This window comes from Pollicipes pollicipes, unplaced genomic scaffold (genome assembly GCF_011947565.3).
Source record: "Pollicipes pollicipes isolate AB1234 unplaced genomic scaffold, Ppol_2.1 Scaffold_3447;HRSCAF=4054_pilon_pilon_pilon, whole genome shotgun sequence".
NCBI classification, from domain to species: Eukaryota; Metazoa; Arthropoda; class Thecostraca; order Pollicipedomorpha; family Pollicipedidae; genus Pollicipes; species Pollicipes pollicipes.
The window spans coordinates 8,957,265-8,979,716 of record NW_023596297.1 but is presented as its reverse complement, the minus strand read 5'-3'; the positions used below and the strand labels follow the sequence as shown (position 1 = coordinate 8,979,716).

Here is a 22,452-nt window from a genome sequence, read left to right as displayed (position 1 = left end):
TCATGCCGCCCGCGAGATATTGGACTGATGGTGTATTGGACTGACGGCTTCGCTGATGTACTCGAAAGGATCAGTCCTGATAGCTCGTTGGGCTGCGCAAACGGTTTGTTATTAGATTAAATCGGCCTTTTGCAGTCAGTCGAGCTGCTCGATAACATCTGAAGCGTGATGGCTGCAGCGTCTGCGGGCACTAACCACGCGCGCACAAAAGTGGACGATCTGCACGAGACCGATCTTCGTCACACCACATGACCCCTGCACGCTCACGCAGTAACGAACGATCGCGAGAACAACAGCCTTTACAGTGATGCTCGGCGTGTTCTCAGGCAGCACGCGACAGGAGAGGCTGAGAGCGATCAGAATATCTGTGCGTGTGGATGAAACCGCGTAGAGCGTACAGCCCATTTGACTGACATCCCTATGGGTTTGTTTCAGCGTTGCAGTTCTGTCTGTCTCTTCACAAGACCAACTCCGGCTGGGTACCAGGGTCTGGAAGCCAAACCCGTGCGATGAACGCGCTCGCTTGCCTGCTCGCTGCATTGCTGCTCAGCGTCGGCCATGGCGAGGCCAAAGCACACGACATTTTTCAAACCGTGGTAAGTGGTCCCTGGCGCCAGAACAAGCAGTCGCTAGCGGTCGTGTTCGCCGGCTGCATGCTGCCCGCGAGCTGATGCTTTTCCCCCCATTTATGTTAGGTCTATGGTGTTCGATAAACGGCATTATACGCCACTCTGGATGTCAAAGAGCGTGAGCCATGCACCATGAGTCATGTACTGCCATTTCGCCCCATGATCGTCCAGCAGTACTGTATGCATGGATCCTGCCACCACATCAGGAACCACCGCACCTGTTTGATGTCGCCGCGTAAGAGCATACTCCCTGGTCGTGATTCGTGAGGCGCTGTTCGGCAGCCGGAGTTGATACAAGACGAGGGATACCCGGTGGAGGTCCACCATGTGGAGACGGCTGACGGTTACGTGTTGGAACTGCACCGGATACCACAGACGGCCGGCCGCCGCAGGCCCGGCTCGGCAGTGCTGCTCATGCATGGCCTTCAGGACAGCTCGGCCGCCTGGGTCATCAACCCGCGACGCTCGCTAGGTCGGTACAGAGGCCGACTGGGTCATCAACCCGCGAGCCTCGCTGGGTCGGTACAGAGGGCGCCTGGGTCATTAGTCCGCGACCCTCGCTGGATCAGTACAGAGGCCACCTGGGCCATCAACCTACGACGCTCGCTAGGTCGGTGCAGGTCACCCAACCACCAAAGCCAGTCGGCTTGTTAGGTCCCGGTAGCCGCAACACCAGCCGATTATCAATGTGACCAATGAGCACCTGACGCCTATATCACCATGAACAACGTGTATGTGTATAGCATGCTTGTGGATTGTGATGGCTACACATGGCGACTTTGACGCCGACTTACTACGTGCGGTTTACATAATTATGACATATTTAGGTGAGCTGGGCTCGCAAGCACGCAGTCCACTCTGTAGTTCATTCAGCAGTTCAAAGAAGTTTTATTTTGTGGTCAGAACCTTTATTGACCAGAATCGCCGCAGGCTTTCCAGGCCGATAAACCCCGCTCCGACGACGTATTCCTTGTATTTCAAAGTAGTTATATTGTCTGAGTGAAGTGTAGTTTTTATCGATGTTTCTTTGTTGCCACGCATATTTTTCGACTGTAGTGGACCGAATAAGCTTGCATCTAGCGATCTAACATTTGCAACGTCTTTGCAGGATTCATGCTCGCAGATCAAGGTTACGATGTATGGCTGGGCAACAACAGAGGCAACAGGTACTCCCGCAAGCACGTGCGGCTCAGCCCGGACAGCCGTCAGTTCTGGCAGTTCACGTGAGTGGAGTTTCAGCAACGGTGACCAGGAACGTGACCGTCCCCGGCGACGATAGCCCGTAAGAGCATTGCGTCGCTTTTTAAGGGAGACCCGCTGCGAATCAGGACCGGCTTCGGCTTTGATCTTTGTTCCCACTGCACACGACATGTGCATTATCGCAATAATGGGTGCTGCGTCGTTGGCAAACCTACGAATTAATCAAAAGTAGATCCTGGATGAGCAATCATTCCAAAAGCACAATGGTCACATGGGACCAATCAGAAAAAAAACTTCCAAAGAACTCCTGAATTCCAGCCAATTCTAGCACAATGCATATATGTATATAATATACGAAAAGCTATAGATCACATAAAGATCAGGTTAAAAAAGGTATAGATTCCGAATGAAAAAGATGCTGAAAGATCCTAAGGTATAATTTTTGGAATACAAACTTGTTTCATCAGGATATTTTGAACGTGGCAACAATATGTTTCATTTGGAGTTTCATTCCGTTGCATTTACCCCACGAAATTTAAACATTTGAAATTAGGTGATGAAAACGAAACTCGGTTGATCTGGACCATCTGCCACTCAAAGGCATGCGTGAGAATGAGCTTGAATGGGTCTTATAATTGAATTTGACCATTTTTTATCAATTACCGGTCATGGGCATTAATCACAATCTACTGTTGAAGACAGCACCATCGCATCGTGATGTGGACCATCGTGATGTGGAAAAACCGAGGACTTGTTTAGAAACGCTGAAAAATGAGCAAAATTATCATTCATTTTCACAAGCATGCAAATATACTGCGTCACAGCATTTTGCATACGTTTTTTGGCGCTGAAACGCAAAAGGCAATCAACGCTGCGTCAAGCCCTACGTTTAACCTCATGATATATATATATATATATATATATATATATATATATATATATATATATATATATGTATGCATGTATAAGTCACACAGAACTGATACTCGGCTAGGTGGATTTAAAACATTGGATAACCCCTGGTTCCAATTAATTAAGAGTTCTGACTGTTCTGGGCATTGGCACACGTATTAGAGCGCAAGACAGTTGGTAGAAAAGCGTTGCAGTTCGGTGACGTCCGAACACGTGAATGAGTAAAACGGGCACATTTCGTGCCATGGGAGGCCTGTTTAGACATGCACACCCTCGGATTTGATTGCTGTTTTAGAAAGACAAAAAACGAAAAGTATCATCTGCAGAATGCAAAGTTAAAAATAGACATTATGCGACGCTACAACGATGATCTTTAACGTAGGTCATTAGGCAAATTATTTTTAAGTTGACCCAGGTAAACTTCGTTTTAGTTCCATGGTACTAATTTTTGCAATATCCGAAATCGATGTGTTAATAATATTCCAGGTATCATTATGGGCGACACGACCCTAAAAGCATACCAATGTCAACTCCAGTTATGAAAAAGTAGCGTGCTATTAGGCCAGGTGGACTTTACGCAGAAGATGACGTGGGTGCCAATTTCCAGTAAAATCTGAGACATGACCGTGCCAAGTTAACCTGCTGGTGCTGCGCTGTGTGGGAGACCACACCATTCGTCGTACGGTGATGTTGTTACGTTATTTTTTAATCTGACTTTTTGTCTTTTTCAATAGAGTTCGACCACTGGTCTTCCGTAAGGGCTGTTTGTATCTGACTCAATCTTAGTTCGGGAAGCGGCAGGGAATTCTGGACACAGGTACAGTACATGATTCATAATTTATCCGGTAATGACCAAAGTGTGCTTGTGTGTAGGCTTTGTTTTAAGCTGATGAATGCTAGTAGCCGGATGTATTCTGTATTGCTGTCCTTTCTGCAAAACTTGAGTGTAAATTGTTTTTAAAAGCATTTCATGATGCTGATCATGTCTGATCTCCAGCCCCTCATTTCATACAGTATCCGTAGATATCTTACAGGAAAATGCTCTGAGTGCATCTAGTATACAAGGGATCGAATGTTTGGCTTACAACCGACATCCGTTGCTTTGACCGAAGCCACTCACAATTATCCAGCTGCCCGCACTCGTCTGATTCATGTTTGTTCCTTTCCATCTCTAGGGCAGACGACTATGCGCGATATGATAACCCGGCTATAATCGACTACATACTACACGTCACTGGCTATGAGGACTTGTTTTATATCGGATTTTCTGCCAGTAAGTACGAACTGTGCAAAGCAAAGCGAAGCAGAATGAAACGCGTGCTATGGAATTAGCCATGCCATGCATTATTACGAATGACTCGATGAAAAACAAACCCGGCCTTAAATTCCAATACGAAAATGCGGTAAGACGCGTTTAAAACGAGACGTAACAACATGTTTAACACGGTGACACGCGTGATTCACAAGATCCGCCGCGCCACGGCAGGGCGCTTAAGACGGTGACGAACGTGATTGACGAGCTCCGCCGCGCCGTGGCAGGTACATGGTCGTTCTGGGCGATGATGAACCACGACCCGTCGTACAACAGCAAGGTGCGCCTGATGGTGGGACTGGGCCCAGTGGCCACCATGAAGTACTGGAGGAGCATCACTCGGCTGGCCGTGCCCTTCAGCGGCGCCCTCGTGGTAAGTAGGGGGCCCATGTCGGCCGACGCTAGTGCGGCAACGTCAGCGGCCATGATCACCGCACCAGGGCGTTGCCATGGTGACCGGTGATTGACGACAATGCAGTCACCCTGGCGCGGTGAATGATCAGATTCTCGGCTCTTTGAGACGGTTTGCGTTTCCAGTGAAGCTCCAAAACTTGGACGCAAGCAGATGTCTAAAGGGTGCGCACTGGATGACATGGACACTAAACCAGAGACACGTCTGGGATGGAGAAAGATGGTGCTGATCAGAACTTATCAGCCAGTTGGATGTCATACTTCTACAACACACCATAGCGTCAGATGGTGCTCAATCTTCTCGTTGCTTGGTACGCCGTGTTTGGTATATGTGGCATGGATGGGACGCGTTGCGTGTTGTTCCTCTAACTATGTATATATATATATATATATATATATATATGTATATGTGTGTGGTGTTGTGTGTGTGTGTGTGTATGTGTGTGCGTGGTGCGTGCGGTGTACGCGTGCGTGTGTATGTGTGCTATGTGCGCGATTGCGTGCTATAAATACTATTCTGCCGGTGATCGGTTTGGGAATTCGCTTTTCCAGTCTGTTGGTTCCCCTGTCATCTTTGGCCCGACAGGAATACAGCCGAAAGTGGTCACATGTGGCGAAAAAAATTATCGAAATATCCCCATTGCCATCAGCGAGATGTGAAATAACGTAACATATTCATTGCAACACCAAATTAATGTCTGGAATATAATTGACAGTTAACAACAAAGGTCCTATCTTTCTCCACAGCTACTTCAAGTGGAAGGCGCCAGAACAATTCTTATAACCTGCTCTAACCTAAAACATCTTTCTACAGCACACAGCAGATAAGCTGGGCATTTACGAGTCGTTGCCATACAATACATTATACGGCAACCTCGGGAAGGTGTTCTGCAGCAAGCACTCGCCGACGGTTCTTCTGTGTGCCCTGGGGATTTTTCTACTGGCTGGCTGGGACCCCAAACAGCTGGACAAGGTATGCATATGACATTCGACGAGCTGAGGTGCGTCGCGGCGTCGGTACCGCATAGTGGTAAACTTTTGAAATGCGAGTCTTTGGGCACATGCGTTCTGGCTTGTGTTTACTCTTCCTTGCAATCTTCGACAAATTCGTGATTTAAAAAAAAGGATGCAGACGAATCTCGCTTAAAGCGAGTGTCCCGCCTTTTGGGGCATATTTAAAAAATGCATACTTTAATGAAACCTCAGGACCAGTTACGTCTGATAATATCACTGGGTAGTGCTACTGCATCTCATCAAGATCTAATGAGCAATGACGACGGCAGGATCTATTAAGGGCTGTCGCCAGCTGTTGCGGACTAGAGTTAATCTAATGAACTGTTTAAGCGTGTACATTGGTGCCCTACGGGCCTAAAAGTGGCACCTCTACTGTTGTGAATGACGTCAGGACAACTGAACGCTTGTGATCGACACAGAGATTGGCGACGGCCGTTTACCGAGAAGCGCATTGGTTGCAGTTTGGCCAGTGCGTCCCTGTGCATCATGTGATGCTCTCTTTCCCAAAGCCGCAATGCGCTTCGCAGAGTGCAAACTGCGCTGAACCGCTGTGCTTAACGCTTTAGCGGGGAAATCAAAGTGTTATTATAACGTCTCGATTACTTTGCGTGATGGTATGCGTGTTTGTGTGTCTTTTTCCAAGTAGAGTGCTACAGGCTTTGTAGCATATATTATACAAACATTTTGGCGAACTGGTGTATCGTCAACATTGCCGAACACAAACGTTGAAAAAAGCAAAGCAAATGAAAAGTGTTGCTTGCATAGCAGTGAACAGGAAGTCCAATAATATTCATCCCGTCGAAGTGGCTACTTATAAAAGAAATCCTGAGCTAATCAAGAGGATTTCGAGAAAACCCGTACCGCCAGCCAAATCGGACGTGTCAGATTTAGTAGCTGAATAGTACAAAAAGACATGCTCCCTTTATACAATTAGAGTGTGACGTAGAGCATGAGTAGTTAGTGTATCCCAAACTTGCAAACATCGACTAAGTATTTTTCCAAATTTAAGGTTTTTGATATTCTGGTTCCCTTTACCAAATCCAACAGCGGTGTGATACCTTCCAACGAACTCAGGAGAAAGCGCGTGCAAATCTTGGGATTTGCTGTATTGTATTTATTACTCCATTTTAAACCCGTTGGGTCGTTGTTACAGGGGTTCAAAACTCAGGGGGATGGGGACACAAGAGGCGGGGGACTGAGTGTCCCCAACTCCCTGAAAATTTAATATTGTCCCTTTATGTGCGTTGACTGGGAAGAAATGGCAATGAATGACTTAAACCCCTTGCCCCCTCCCCCGCCAACCCGGGAGGACTTCCGCTGCCAAGGTCAAGGGCTAACCCACTTAGTGGAGTTCGTGCATAGGCAAGGCCAGGGCCTTGGTAAGGGTAGGTACATGATTGACAAAGGATCCCTTGATGGTAAAATCCCCCCCCCCCAAAAAAAAAACCCGGGTGTGCCCCACTTGATTTCGAGGGAGCAAGATTCTCTTGCATTTGTATTTTTACCTTCTTGTATTACAACACCGGCCACAAGCTACCAGAAGATGAAATCCTGTTAGCATTTTAAAGTCAATAAACTGAATGAGCCAGGCGTCAAATGACTACATGAAATATGCCGTCGGCGCTATTTATTTCGCAATGGCTCAGTGGGCGCTGTCTAAACCGATAAAACTCAAGCTTTGCAATAATTTGTATGGGTTTTACCGATATATTGATGGCCATGGCAATGTAAAAGAGAGATCGAAATCAGGCAAAAAACTGCATCAACATGGCCAACCTCATGATTGTATGGAAATGTTCAACTTTAAGTCAGCATGAAATAGTGATAGCGATAGTCTAACACAGTTTTGAACATGCGCGCTCGCGAGTCTTGAAACAGGAGCCCCCGACGCTCAGCGTTGGAGTCCCCACAGGCCGTGCGCCGGTGGCTCCGCGGTAGTAGTGGACGGCGGTCAACGGCTGGGCGGAAATGATGACGCATCTGAAAGCGGCACAGGTGATGCGGTGTGTGGCAAGTGGTCTTATTAATGTCTAAAGGTGTCCAAAAGTCTTTGAATGCCTTAGGACATTAGTTCGTACGTTTAGAAGGTAGTCCGGGCGTATATTTCACCCGTGCAGTTTTCAGATGGCTGCAAGGAACGGATTAACATTTACACCATTGCGAGCTGGCGCTAGATATTGCTGGTGGAACTGGAAGAGTATACACAGAATCTATATTCGTTTTCTTGTTGTACAATTCAGAGGACCGCCTCAAAATTATTACTGTGAAACATACGCGCCAGTCACTTTTTGAACGGTACGAATTGATTTCGAAAGATTTCCGGAAACATTATTTCAAGATGTTCGTTCTCAGGCGCCCGGCGCCGGCCACATGATGCTGTCTGCATGGACCAACGTCGTTCGATTTTACGGCATTGCAACTCGGCTATTGCTGATCCCACTCCTGAGATTACGAGCGCGCACGTTCAACATTAGTTCATGCTTTTTGTTCCACTAATCGATTCTGCAGAAGTATGTACGTTATCAGGTTTACATTGGTTATTTTTTTTCAAGCCTAATCGGATTCCGATCCACCCTCCTGAACACTAACGAAACTCCACACTTTCCGTGGAAGGGCCCTGTGGTTAGAACGCCAAGGGCCACAGTATCATTTCCGGTCAAGGACTGGGGGCCATTCCGCCCCAGCGCGGGTGGCTCACCGGCTGCCATCCTGACGACACGTGGGTGGGGGTCCCAGGCGAGCCGGATGCCTTTAGAATGATGCATCATTCATAAGTCCAAAAGTAGTATGGAATGTATGGAACGTGGAACGTTCCAGTTCCCTGACGTGGAACGCTCCCTGACACGGGCAGTTAGCTCCGGATTGGCACAGGAGCCCTCATTGACGTAACAAGATTATTTATCACCGCAGGTGGTCCAACAATTGGCTTAGAGACTCCAGTTCGGCTAAACGGCTGACATAAAGTGGAAGTGTTCCCTTCTGCGGACCCGGACTGACACAGGGCCCGTCCAACCCCGTTGTCTCATTGCTATTTGCCATGCCTCCTTTCATTGTCAGAGGCCCCCCGACCAACGCAATAGGCCCTGGGAATTCCGGGTATTGTTCCTGTCTCTGTTCGACAAATGTTCCCACGGCCGGCTCCGATCAACGTGAATCGCGAGTCCGTGCCTAAAAGCTGCTTAGGAAATGGTCCCTCAGGCCCAGACCAACGCGGAGCCGACTGTTTGGTATTAATGATGTCTGACTGAAATAAAAGCCCTCATCGGCTCAATGGGTCTTCAATCAGCACAAAAGCCTCTCTGGTGGGCCTTAAGGGGCTTGACCTTGCGAGCCGTGCCCTATGGTGCGACCTCCGGCCAACCCCTGTCACGTGTCCCCGATGCCCTCCTCACCTGGGCCACTGCCCCCGGGGAACGAGTCCCATCCCCTTATTATATTACTTGCATAGAACATCACATTACTATTCCTTGCACTTCGGTGCGTGGATGAATGACGGCTGTAAGCATTCCGAGGTTAATACGCACAACTAAATAGATTGAAAATATGATGCTTTGGTTTAAGCCATGTGTGAAAGTTCGCGCGCCTTCATTGCGTTAAATTGGGTTTTCAGAGAAAATTTTTGAGTTGCGCCATTCTCCTTGCAAAACCTTGCATACGCGCCTGTCCGCTCTTCCAGCATTTTCAAAGTTTGCAACGTGTAAATCGACACTGGGAAAGCGTGAATGATTAACACTACGTAAGGAGACAAACACAAGAGGTGAAAAGGATACTAGTTTGAAGAATGTCATGGACACGTGTCTTGAAAGTAAAAAGGCGGAAAAGGTCACATGACCTTCTGCCGGCGTTGCAGGCCAGTCTACCGCAGATTTTCGCACATGTACCGGCTGGTGTTGGCACCAGAGTGGAGCGACAGTTCGCCCAACACATCAGCTCCGGTATGGCTATAGGTCATTCATGTCTTTCACAATTTATTCTTCTTCTTTACAGTCATTCCAAATGGTTTACATGGGTTGTTTTGGGTCCAGAGAACCTGCTAAGCATAGCTTGTTGTGTGCACCATGAACCTACCATCCAAGTCAGGCTGCTCAGTCCAACGAATGATTTTGCGTCCGTCCTTTCGTAACCCAGGACTGCCAAGGGCTACATGTTCCGCATGATGCTGCGGCACGGGCGTCCGGGCCAGGGTTGACCCTCACTGGCCCAGCTGACCTTTCCATTTCAGTCGGGTCAAACAATGCGCCCACTCTGGGACTGGGCGGATTCGCTTCCGACCCCCACTCTCGGTGGTGCCGTAGGGGCTGGCATGACCCAGTTATGAATAGCGTGGTTCTCACGACGTTTGGAGAGCGGAGTTGTTCTCAAGTCTTTGTCAGCGGAGTCTAGTCTAGATATCTTCACGAGTGAGATTGCTTTATCCAATCCACTGTCTGCCCATGGGGATACCCATCCGTTACCTGTATCTAATTAGTTGCTACTGAACCGCGCGTTTTTTTCCAGCACGTTCATAATAATGATAAATACTCCGAAAGCTCTGCAAGAATGTTTGCAGTTTGACGTTGATCATTGAAGACGTGGCGTGAATAGAGCTGATTGTGAGTTGAAGAAGCCGAAGCAGTAATAACATGTGTCATATTTTGAAGTATCTTGTCTATATTTCGTTCACATCTTACCCATATCCGTACATATATCTGTAAATTTCAAAAATACTCACCCGACCGAGTGCGTTACGATTACAAATTGGTAACCGTGGTTGAACCAAGCCCATTTCCTCCCAGTCCAAGTCCTCCAGTCTCTTTCAACTCAGCTTCCAGGGAGCATGTCAGGGTTTGACTCCAGCCAGTTGTGAAGCCGGAGATCTTGGTCGAATTATTTTCAACGCCCACGGTAAGAAGCATAGTCCATTTCTCGAGGTACGTATAGGCTTGCACAAAATCCCTATTGTTCTGCGTTAAGCATGTTTGGCGCTCCGTGTGTTTGATTGCCAAGTTGTGCTTAGTGTCGCTCATAACTTGGTAGAATGAAATTTGTTGTTTGTTGAACTGTGTTGAAGCCGCCTCCGTGATCGACTCTGTGTATCAAGTCTTCCTGTTCGAGTTGATTCCAACGTCATCATCAGTTGCAACTTTGATTGATCCGATACAGCTGATGATAAAACTTTGTTTTTTGGAAAACCCTCCTCCAGCTCGACTTCATTGATGCTAGATCGACGCAGAATGTTACTCTATCAAAAACACACATTTTTACGACTTCAAAATTTAGTATCATATGCGATCGTGAATAATGAAGTTCATCATACGGACAATTGCTTCTTGATGTACCCAGAGGTTCCCATGCTACATAAGCATCGCATCTTTCTTTCAGGCCGATTCCAGCGTTTTGATTACGGTAAAAAGAGAAATTTAGCTATATACGGACAACGAAAGCCGCCATTGTATTTCCCGGAACTGGTCACCGTACCAGTGGTACTCATGTGGGGGAAAAACGACAAAATGGCCGACAAACGGGTGAGCAAAGCGTCCCCGCCACATGAGCTGAAACTGACTCCAGGCCTCATGCGGCGGAGAATTTGAATGGGGTTTTCAAAAACATGGCGTTTTCTGTTGTGCACGCTTATCCAATTGTTTGAGCTGGCAGCCACGCAAGAAGCTAGGATCCCATCAAATTGTTGCGAGGGTTTCCTAGTAGTTTTCTTCCTGCCAGCCTGTTTGTCCTCAATGTGCACTGTGATGCCGGGAGGGTAGTCAATGAAGTTATTCATAGTGTATCCATAAAGAAGGCCGCTACTATTGCTCCTAACGTCGATGGTCGCAGACTGATACCTGGACGTGCAGCACGTGACCCACGTACCATCATTGATTCGGTGTTGGCTTTCTCGTGCGGACAGGACGTGGCGGCGTTGGCCGCGCGACTACCAAACCTAGTCTCCAGTCGGCCAGTGGCGTGGCCGCTCTGGCAGCACCTGGACTTCCTGTGGGGGATCGACGCCCATCGTCTAGTGTACCAACGCATTCTCCAACGCCTGCATCAGTTCAGCTCCCGCGCTCCTCGGGAGTACATCGGCCGCAGCAGCGTCGTCTACAGCGGAGACGGGAACGACACTAGCGCCACCTACCCCAGCGACGACGCGGCAAACCCCTGTGCGTCCGGCGTGGATAACGCGCCGACAGTGTCGACGCGAACTTGCCAAGTGTGCGGCACGAACGCGACTTATTTGCTCGTCGGGGAAGGCTCGCCGGACGCCGGCGCGCCGCTCCTCTGCCCTGGCTGTGACGCGGGCTCCGCACCACGACTAACTCGGCTGGACATGGCATTAACGCCGCAGTGACAAAATGTCAAAATAAAGATGCGATTAGCCAAAGGCATCTGCCATTGTTTCATTCCTGGTGTCGATACATTCAGTGCATAAACACCCGTCTGGCAAGACACGTTTCTCGGCGTCCCAGGGTTGTTCCTGTTCTGCCAAGGAGCCCCACTTTCTCATCGTCATTTTTTTCAGTCAGGCCTCCAGACCTCCCCCAAATGAACTCATTTCACCTTTTATTCTTCCTTCCTCGCTTCCCAATCATGGCTAAACGTGGAAAGAGGAAGAACAACCACGTGGACACAAACTCGAACTCGGCACTGACGCCCACTCGATGGCGAAGACGGAAGCGTTGCTACCCGGCCTCGGCTGCCTGTTGCCGCTTCACTTGATGACTCGCCATGTGCGACCCGCTTCGTTGGATCGCGCACTCCCGCCGCAGTGTCAGACCGTCGTCCAGCTCTGCGAATACCCCGGTCCACGACCTTCGCTCGACCTTGGCAACCGCCGACCATGACCTCCGCTCGACCTTGGCAGCCCCGGTGCCTCCTCGCTCTGGCAATGACCCCCACCTGAAGCTAACTTATGATCACCAGGCTTCTGAGCCCGTACTGCAGCAACCCGGCACTTTCGTGGTCGTGGAACCGTGTGAAGATTTCATAAAAATCGCCTTACTTTCTTAAAAAACTATCTTCAACATTTATTCTCAAAATCGTGAAGGGTACTTGTATCTTGCGAGAACAATGGAGGTGATTTTAGACCTTGACCATGTTTCCTTTAGCCGCAAAATGCTGCTTCAGCAGCTTGCAATTTTTGCAACAATTTAAAAATGTTCACCACCGAAGAGTTCTGAGCTTTCTAATTGAATGTCAATAAGCGTTCAGGAACACGCTAGGCGGCACGTTCTTACAAACAAGTAGTTGATCTGACTCATTTTAGCTTAGTGACCTACTCTGACCTTTAACAAATCTAGCAATTATGATTGTTACGGTTCCTGTTATCAAGAAATTCAAAATGAATATGAGAAATTGCTTCATAAGCATTCTCCAGTAAAAAGCAGGCTGGTATAAAACTCGGCCTGGCCTTCATACTTGACCATGGGCCAATGGAAGTTATTGTAATCTCAAGTTCAATTGTTTCATTGCCTGGGAAACTATCTCAGAGATGCATGGATTCGTCTAACACCCCTTATCGCATAAGATTGAACCCATAGAAATTGCCTTCGCTGACAGCCATGCCCTGATTTTGACCCGCCGTAGGTTAGCGGCCTTGCAAGGTACATCTAATGTTTCGTGCCAAAAGATCCACTATTTAATTGCCCACGGCTGTGCAAAGTTTGGAGCGGCTACGCCGTGCCGTTCCAAAATGATTTTGTAAAAACCTTGTGAAAGGGTTACGTTCACCACCGACCCGAGCGCGTGTTAAGATCGACGCCACGGTCACGCCTGCCGATGGCGCTGCTCCTCGTCTCCCACCCTGCCGATGACGCTGCTCCTCGTCTCCCACCCTTCCGAAGACGCCGCTCATCGTCTCCCACCCTGGCGATGACGCTGCCCTCGTCTCCCACCCTGCCGATAACGCTGCTCCTCGTCTCCCACCATTCAAATGACGCTGCCCCTCGTCTCCCACCATTCAAATGACGGTGCTTCTCGTCTCCCACCCATCCGATGACGCTGCTCCTCGTCTCCCACCCTGCCGATGACGCTGCTCCTCGTCTCCCACCCTTCCAATGACGCTGCTTCTCGTCTCCCACCCTTCCGATGACGCTGCTCCTCGTCCTCCACCCTGCCGATGACGCTGCTCCTCGTCTCCCACCCTGTTGGAACATGCGCATGACCAGCTAGATCAGCTAGATAAAGTCTGAATGAATGTGCTTGGTCATCGATGTACGCCACGCCACACCTGCGCAGGAAATGGACGAATCACCACCATTCTTCTTACAGCAGCTTCCGACGGCGATTTCACTCATTCAGCCCCAACCACAGCGCCGCGTCTTGCCATCGCACAGCGAGCGAGAGACGTGCTTTTCGAAATTGACGTCTGGCGCAATCATGACGTTTTCATCTACTTGCTTCCGGTGTAACCGTGCCACCAATTATATCATTCGACATGAAACAGTCACCGGTTGTGCACTTGGCCAAAAAACGCCAAGCACCTGTATTTTTTTAAATGTTGGTTACGCCAAGATATGGTGGTCCAGTCTCCGCACATTTTCTAACCCCGTAGGTTAGAATGTAAGGGACATCCAGTGCGCTACCTTTCTGGATTTTTCTCGGGAAAGCGGCCGTTTCGTGTGAGGTGCCGATCAGCTGTTTCTGATGCTTACCTCTGAGAAAAAGGACTCACAAGATAGATGCACATCTTCCATAGTGGCTATGGCACACCAACTTTAACACTAGTTCGGCCACTGCCGTGACGACCACAACGCGTCTCTCACCCTTGCGTCTTCTTTTCCATGTGTTTGTGATACAGGCCCTATTTCCCAAAAAATCACCCCAAATCCACACAACATATGATGAGGTCACAGATATATTAATAAATAACATTAATAGCACCTGAGGGGTTCAAACCAAGTGTTCACCCCGCTTATAGAACCAAGATCGGTCGAAATTCACAGCATTCGGGCGCAGGATTTATATCTGACAAAATGGCTCATACTGGCACGATCACCAGTTGCAAACCAATGGTGAAAATAAAAAGCGTCCACACCATGTGATCTTTATCCCGTGAACTAAATAACATGTAGGAAAACGTGTCGAACCAAAACAATTGTGACCCAAATACGAGCATTACAGCATGTTGAGTGCACGATAACGTTCCTATTTGCCGCAGGGGCATCAGACAACGCGCTTTTCCACACTGTCTACGGATACCCTCCAGGCCTGTCACCTCACTCGACAATGCCCTGCCACTGAGGAAATAAATTTACATGTCTAAAAATTTCGCACGTCACCGACTTTTCGTGCACGTGCAACAGAGTGCGGCTGGCAGTTGCTGCTCCTCTCCCTACCTAAATCGATCCTAACCGCGCCCGGCGCAGATGCCCGCCCAGTGAAGGTATCAGCTGACGAAGCTCTCGCGCTCGAAGATGAGGTGGATGGCGTCCAGCACGTCGCGGCAGTCGAAGTCTGGCTGCAGCAGGCGCTCGTCGACCGGCAGGAAGTCGCGCGGCGAGTGGTCGCTCTCCCACTTGCGCTCGCCGCCCGGCCCGAAGTGCACGCCCGTCTGCACGAGCACGCTGAAGCAGCGCTCGGCGCGACTGCGGTGCTCCTTCAGCGTGCCGTCCCGGTTCACCAGGCTGTAGTTGCGCTGCTGCGGCACCGGCTCCGGCGTGGCGCGGTTCTGCAGAAACTCGTTGTACAGGTTGGCGCCGAACACGTCGGCGTTGACGTTGTCGCCGATGCAGTAGATGTGGCGGATGGGATTGACGTTGCCGGCCTTGATCGCCTGGGCCTCGACCTTGCTGACGGCGTAGTGGTAGGTGATCTCGCATGGCTTGCCAACCAGGGCCGAGTAGGTCAGTGTGTACCCTGTGATCTTCTTGTACAGAGCCTCTAGGCATGTCAAGAATGCACCATGCCCAAACCTGGGCATTGGAGCACCCTGCCATCCATTGCAGGTCCATGTTGCAGCCCAGGACAGGCAGGTGTGGGAGGGGTGGCTGATCCACACGGTACAGGGGAAGTCCATTAGACATCAAGACATCAACAAGTAGCTGCAGTGATGTCTCCCATCGAACAGGTTCACCCAGAAGTACAACTGCCTCAATTGGTGGAAAACTTGCATTGGACGGCACAGTCATCCATGTGCGTCTTGAGTGATCCACCACATCCAGTGCTGGGAATTGCCTTCTGAATGCATCTATGGTGCAGACATTGGTGAATCCCAGATTCAGTGCTATTGCTTCCACTGGCCCCTGGCCAGAAACCAGTACATGCTTATTGTGGTATTGAGTGAACCACTTCAGAGGTGAGTGTGCCATCACCACCTGATCTGACGATATTGGGATCCCAAGCCACTCTGACAGCTGCTCAGCTTTGTGGTACTTGAGGGTGTTGCTGGCATTGGTGACAAATGTGGTGGGGACCCTGAAATGTCCCTGAGCATCAACCAGCTCATGAAATGCCTGCACAGCTGCCGGGATAACATCCCGGCCTCTTGCGATCACTCCATCAATGTCAAAAACCAGTCCAAAGGATGGATAATGTGTTGCAGGTCTAGGAAATGACACATTTCTTGCACTTGAAGACGTGCTACAGAACCTGCCCAGCAGCGAATGATGTTGGCTGATCGCGGGCCAAAATGAGTGAAGTCTTGCCCACATCTCACAGCTACCTACCTACTGGTGGTTGAAACTTGCCTCCAACTGACTGTTGTTTTGTCTTGCAGATATGGACAGCACACCTCTTAATAAAAAAAATTTCTTGAAGGTAGTTAAACAAGCCACTAGTGTCTTCAGCTGCACCCGTTACAACAGAACTTTTCCGGGCTCATAATCAGTAAATACATTTCGAGCTTGAGCCACATCCACAATGAGATTCCCTTTTCACGCCCATGGGCGAAAGCTTCGAATCAACTCAATCAGCAACAAACGGGGACAAAGTACATACCACAATGAATAATAACTCAATCCTACTCCACCCCCTCCTCCCCGCGCTCACCACAAGCCCCGTAACGCGCCCGCCCCTTCAGGTTCCCTCGAGGTGGTAATTTTCCACTCCCAATTTGGCGGCTTATCCAACGCACTTTTCTGGCAGCTTTTCTGGCACAGGCAAGGGCAGAGAGATGCTGTTCATGGACTTCGTCATGAGTCGGATTTTTACCCGGTCTTAACGGGATGATGACGTCATTGGTAACAGGACTTCAATGCGGTGCGGCCGCTAGCCCTGGGGCATAACGCTGCAGAGCAGCCGAACATTGATGGCTTGCCGCTTAAGATTACTACGTGCATCATCATACTCGTCGTTAGATTATACGTAGTCGGTGCTCTGGTCTTATATGCTGTCAATAACAGTCTGTTTGTTTTTTTATATAATTGCACCCATTGTTCCCTTCCCTCTGTTACGATGTGCTCGTTTGTACATACGCATTCAAATTTGTATGCCGTTGCATTATACAAGTTTACAGCAGAGGCATGCAAAGCACACCATCATATTTCCAATAAAAGTATACGCGATCGGCTCGCTGGTTAAATGCATCTTTCGCTGACGGCTTTTTCATTCTTGTATGAATATTTCAATGCTCTGGTTGCCCCTCAGCATCATGTCCGGGGCTAACAGTCCTGCTATCAGTGACGTCATAGGGACATCTCACCAGAATCACCGAGCGGTTTTATCTCACCTACACGGCGTTTTCCAAACTGCTCTGCGCTGTGTATCTGCTGACAGGTGGCCCCCTTCGTCCGGCAGGGCGATTCGCAAAATGCATATATTCTAGACCTGTGTGTTTGGAAAATTAAGTAGGTACTGGTGTTTGGATATTTTTGACAGTCTCTATGTTGTTTTGAGCGCTAAAATCCCATGTGATGGTTTTCTACCCTGGATTGGGGATGAGAGTCCAAGACGAACTACATGAGATTAGAGGGCACTCGCTCTCTGGATTCCCGGTGCATGATGTGGTATAAGGGTGATGGGTTGATGATGAGATGTAGACCAGTGCATCACCATCCTTATGCTGGGATATGCCAGATTTTTTGGTTGGGGAGCAACTAGATTGATACCTGTTGACCAAATGTTATCACTATGATTGTTATCTCTCTTTTGTCAACATGTTTTCACCTGTAATGCCTTTATTTTCTGTGCAATGATATGGTACTGAAATCATGAGCAATGATGTACAAATACCTGAGCCAAATAAAAGTTAAATTTTTATGCAGGGAGGCTGGGGTACATCAAACATGTATCAAGGGAGAAAAGCAAAAAAGGAGTCATCACCTAAGGTGAGCACTTGATGCATGTGAGCATATGTATGGCACATCAAACTTTGTGAAAAGCAATCCATATGCCCATTCCAGATGCCTGGATGTGAATCCATTACATTGATGCATGCATGGTACATATTACAGGTGGTTTTCACAAGTTGGCATTTTGCAGATTTATGCAAAATGTTTAAACCTTTGCACATGTGTGCAATCTTCGCAACCTTTTAAACCTTTGCACATGTGCAATGGGTGCTTACCTTAAAGCATACTATGATGGCATATTGCTGCAGTATATGATATAACACCTATTAATTACCAATGGCCCAGCCTTGGACCGTGTTTGGGACTGGGGTGCTGAATGTTTGTGTAACTCACTGCATTGCAAATGTCAGGTACAAAATGTGCATACTTGCTGGTATATGCAACAAGGCTTTGAAGGTGCAATGTTCAGTGGTCAGTATTCTAGAAGGAAGTTTGGGAAAGCACTGGCAAACTCAGTGCATCCCCTCAGTGAGAACCATGACATAAGAAAAACATACCAAATAGACAGACATCTTTTTAGCACATATTGTCATGCCTTTCTGTCTTTTTTGTCCAGCCTACTACAGCCTTCCCCCCAGCCTGAATTCAGCTTATGCCCCCCTTTGCATGCTCCCTGCCTGCTGAGTGAGCCACCATTTGCCCAGTCATTAGTTTACAGCATGGCCAGTTCAGCTTGGCTGTACCATGTACATTCCAGCACACATGCACATAGTGCAACTGCTGTGGTGAAAAGCAATGAGTCGCTGGTACATCCAGAACACCCAAGTCCCAAGATTGGCCCAGGAATGAAACCTCAGGGACAAGGGGCTCTGATCAGGGCTGTCATCTGAATGAGCCAGCCATCAATATGGTGCTGTATTGTTGACACATTGTTGGGCTATTGCCCTGTAAGTAGGCCATTTATACAAAGGTGTCCATTCCTAGCTCATGTTTAATGCTTATAAGGCATGTGACATGTCCTGAAATTTGTGACTGGTTCCAGCCTCTACCTGCACCACCAAAGAGCTGCAACAAATATAAGGAAGTGACTGCCATGATTGATACTGGTAATCATCTCTGATTTGGGCTTTGTTGATATGCATTACATGCATCGAAGGCAGTGTGCATTAGCAAGGATAAGAGCCAGATGAGTTGCATTTTGTCATCTTCCATACACTTAATCATGAATGTTTCTTACAAATTTTGTGTATGGTACTACTTTTGCTACATTTCTAATACACTTTAATAGCATGCATTGATTTATGTAATACTGTCAGCATGCATTGATTAATATAATATTGTTTTGACATACTTTCCTCATGTGATAGTTATGACTGTATAGGTGACTTAGTGGGTTAATATTTTCATGTTTCCCTACATTTCTTACAACTGTTTTGGTGACCATGGCGGGTTGACAGGGCCGAACGTGCGCAAGCGACAGGAGGCGCTGGACGTGATCCGCCAGTACTACCACGTGCGTCCGGACGAGCTGTTCCGGCGCATCAAGGTCGGCACGCTCGTCACGCTGATCGTGGAGGTGGCGCGGCTGCGGCTGGAGGCCGCCGCGCCACCTTCGCCGCCCGCCGCCCATAAGGAGAAGCGCACTGACTTGCAGAGGTGACTGCTGGAGCTTCCACCGACGGCAGACGTTGGTGCCGTGCGCGGGATGCGCCGAAAGCGAGGGACAACCCTTCCTGGGCGGCTGATCTTGTTGCCCCATCGAATCCCACCCCTGCCGAGCTTGTTCAGAACGTCCGGGAGTTGTGCGACGCAGCTGGGTGCAGGTCGCGGGTCGGTCGGCCGTGTCACTCGGGGTATGTGCCGTTGTCTTGGCGCCCGTCGGCCCGGCGCCGCACGCTGACCGTGTGTCCCGCCCCGCCTCTGCGTCCGCCAGCCTGGTGCAGGGCACCGGCGAGCTGACGGTGTCGGCCGGCGACGCGCCGCCGCCCGCGCCGCCGCCCTCCGTCGACGACCAGCCGTACCTGCTGCTGGACGTGCGCGACGCCGAGTCGTTCGCGCGCGAACACATCGTGACGGCGCGCCACTACCCGGCCTCGCGGCTGGCGCGCACCATGAACTACGAGACGGCCGAGATGTGGCGCTACAAGCGCGGCGCGCACACGGTGGTGGTGGTGTGCGACGAGGATGAGATGCTGGCGCAGCGCTGCGCCACCACCCTGGCGCAGCGCGGCTACGACAACGTCTTCATCCTGAGTGGCGGCCTCAAGGTCAGTCCCACTGCCAGTCGGCCCGGTCGGCGGCCGGACTCGGGGCGCTGCTGTGGACGGCGGTCAGGGCGCCGCTGCTCGGCAGCGCAGATGTTGCCGCGCTCGTGCGCGGTGTGGCCGCGACCTGGTGGTGTGGCAGTGATGTGCTGACCTGACACGTGGCTGCGTAACGCCGCTGACGGTGCTGCGGCGCCTGGACTCTGACGGCCGTGCCGGCAGGTGGCGCGCAAGAAGTTCCCGTGCGGCTTGCTGACGTCTTGCGAGAAGGCCGCCTTCACCGCCGCTGATGTGGAGGCACTCAGCGCCTCCCTGGAAGGCTGCTACACCACCCTCGGTCAGTATACAGCGCCCCGGGGTGACTGGCATCGACCGACAGACTGGGTCTTGACCGCCGGCTCGGTCCACACTTCACACCACGAAGTAGCAGCGTTCTTGTCGTGTGTTAACCGTTCACCACCGTCGTAGGTCTTGCATTCTCCGCTGGCGTCAGCGCGTACCCGCTTGGGTCGGACCTGGTGACAACGGGCGCCGGCAGGCGTTTTCGAGTCGTTTGTGTGACTCGGCGGTGGTCACGAGCCATTGTGGCGTTGACTGTCGTTCTTACCGAGCCCGCTCTCACAGATGCCGCGCCGTACCGTGCATGGGGAAGGAGATGGTCAGTGCGCGCGCTGACGATGTGTTGCCTGTTGGCGTGTGCCGTCGCTGTGGCGCTGTCCTGAGCGTGGGAGCTCGAGCCCGCTGCTAGCGTGCCCGTCGTCAGCGCGGCTCTAACGCGGTTCGGCGGTGTGTGCAGACTCGCCGGCGGGAGCGACCAGCGCTCGCTCGGCGCGCTCTGTCTGCTCCACGGTGCTCCGGCCGGCCCGGCCGGCGGCCGCCAGTACGGACCAGCCCCGCTGGAGGCTGTGACGGGAGCCGGCTTGAGCGGCGCGGCCACCGTCGCCGCCCGCGCCGCCGCGCCAGCTGCAGCCACTGGCCTCGTCCCATCGTCAGCGGCCCTCTGGGAAGCTCAGCAGCGGCTCGCGCTGTCGGCTGGCTGGCCGTTTGCCACCGCTGGGGCGGTGGGGCTGGGTGTGCCTTATCACCATCGCCTGAACTAGCTCCGAACAGTAATAACACCCACCAGAACAATGAGCTGGAACCCTTGTTTTGTCGGCACATGCTTTGCCTTTACTTTGTTTTGTTTTGGAATATCCCCAAAGCCAATTGCTACCCACAGAACAGTGTTTAGTGGCCGCATTCGCCGTTCGCTAGCTGGTCTCCATGTTCACGCTGGCGTGTTCCGTTCGAGTTGCGCGCCAGTGGCGCAGGCCCGGGTGATGGCGCGAGCAGCCGCGTGGCGTCCGAACGCCCGCTGCCGGTCTCTCAGTGTGGGCGGGACCCACCTACAGAGCTCCTAGGCGTCCGAACGCCCGCTGCCGGTCTATCAGTGTGGGCGAGACCGACCTACAGAGCTCCTAGTCAGTTACGTGCACCGCCTGCCGTCGCGTGGCGGCGGCCTCCGCTCAGGGTACGAGAACCGCTGGTGGCCGGAGGGGCCACGAGGTAGTGAACACGCCCGCCGGTATGTGGGATGCCTTCGTCCAGGCGCCCGACGGCCAACAGCGTGAAGGTATAGCGAATGACATCAGTTCCTGTGATCCATTGATCTCAATATTCTTGTTGAGTTTTGTTAATATACTTTGCCACTTCGTTGCTGCAGTGTCGCGTCAGTGAAGTTATCTGACTTGATGAATGCACGTGCAAGACGGGACATACCCAGGCTCCAAGCCGGCCACGAGAGCGGACCGTTTTAACACGCGTCTGGGTGACCTGTTGAATACCCTTCGCTCGGGTGGGGGTGGGGGGGGGGTCAATTTGACACCCCTCCCCCTGAGGTCTCAGTAACTAAGAGCTAGATACACTAGATTCACAGGGTCTGTTGACCTGTACGTGAACTCACTTGGGTCAAAGTTTGAGGTTCCTAAGTCACGGCCTTGGGATCAAATAAGGTCAAACTCCAGGTTGGTCCTCAGTGTCCCCAGAACCTAGATATATGTTACAAGCAAAGGGTCACATGCTCGTTTCAGGTCAGTGACGCCATTTGGCCTTTCGAAGGTCTTGATGATCAAAATCATACAGGACGACTTTGAGTTTCGCGTTCGAATAGGGGGTAAGGATTACGCCAGGCAGTATGTTCCTGCAAACAAAGTAGTGAATTGGGTCATTTTAGGTTGGTGACCTGTTCTGACCTTTAAGAAGCCCATGAAAGATTATAACGCGGTTCCCGCCAACAATAAATCCGAAATGGGCGCCACAAACTACTTCGTGCAGCAAGCCCTAGAGTAATACAGCAGGCTGGATTTGGCAATATTCTGACCCTCATACCTGACCCTAGATCAATGGAGTTTGTCCACTGAGATGTTGTGTAGCCTAAGAAAGTATCGCAGAGATGTGTAGCTTCGTCCAATGCTCCGTTGTCGCATAAGATTTAACTATTCCATAGAAGTTTACTTCCTTGATACCAT

At 50.4% G+C, this 22,452-nt stretch overlaps 3 protein-coding genes across 3 annotated transcripts in view; 2 read left to right on the top strand and 1 right to left on the bottom strand.

Annotated features, from left to right (window-relative positions):
* LOC119092656 (lipase 3) overlaps window positions 1–11,820 on the top strand; it is a 109,979-nt gene extending 98,159 nt beyond the window's left edge. The window contains exons 2-10 of the mRNA XM_037215619.1: window positions 436–596; window positions 912–1,101; window positions 1,738–1,852; window positions 3,917–4,014; window positions 4,281–4,426; window positions 5,279–5,437; window positions 9,329–9,413; window positions 10,840–10,982; window positions 11,363–11,820. Coding sequence (XP_037071514.1) covers window positions 510–596; window positions 912–1,101; window positions 1,738–1,852; window positions 3,917–4,014; window positions 4,281–4,426; window positions 5,279–5,437; window positions 9,329–9,413; window positions 10,840–10,982; window positions 11,363–11,803 — 1,464 coding nt within the window. The 5' untranslated portion in view covers window positions 436–509 and the 3' untranslated portion in view covers window positions 11,804–11,820. The remainder of the gene's footprint in view (window positions 1–435; window positions 597–911; window positions 1,102–1,737; window positions 1,853–3,916; window positions 4,015–4,280; window positions 4,427–5,278; window positions 5,438–9,328; window positions 9,414–10,839; window positions 10,983–11,362) is intronic.
* A 2,472-nt stretch (window positions 11,821–14,292) lies between these two features.
* LOC119092100 (haloacid dehalogenase-like hydrolase domain-containing 5) lies at window positions 14,293–15,400 on the bottom strand. The gene has a single exon (XM_037215074.1). It carries the CDS (start codon window positions 15,371–15,373, stop codon window positions 14,840–14,842), a length of 534 nt encoding a protein of 177 aa, XP_037070969.1. The 5' UTR covers window positions 15,374–15,400; the 3' UTR covers window positions 14,293–14,839.
* A 2,259-nt stretch (window positions 15,401–17,659) lies between these two features.
* On the top strand, window positions 17,660–21,640 carry LOC119091716 (centrosomal protein of 41 kDa). Its single transcript, XM_037214554.1, has 6 exons — window positions 17,660–17,717; window positions 18,724–18,787; window positions 19,139–19,337; window positions 19,615–19,948; window positions 20,168–20,282; window positions 20,742–21,640. Exons 1-6 carry the CDS (start codon window positions 17,676–17,678, stop codon window positions 20,852–20,854), a joined length of 867 nt encoding a protein of 288 aa, XP_037070449.1. The 5' UTR covers window positions 17,660–17,675; the 3' UTR covers window positions 20,855–21,640.
* Window positions 21,641–22,452: the final 812 nt, after the last annotated feature.

Coding starts and splice junctions, on each gene's coding strand:
- LOC119092100 (XM_037215074.1), bottom strand. CDS start 15,373: ATGCCCAGGTTTGGGCATGGTGCATTCTTGACATGCCTAGAGGCTCTG.
- LOC119091716 (XM_037214554.1), top strand. CDS start 17,676: ATGTATCAAGGGAGAAAAGCAAAAAAGGAGTCATCACCTAAG. Junction 19,949..20,167: donor TCCTGAGTGGCGGCCTCAAG/GTCAGTCCCACT, acceptor CCGTGCCGGCAG/GTGGCGCGCAAGAAGTTCCC. Junction 20,283..20,741: donor AGGCTGCTACACCACCCTCG/GTCAGTATACAG, acceptor CGGTGTGTGCAG/ACTCGCCGGCGGGAGCGACC.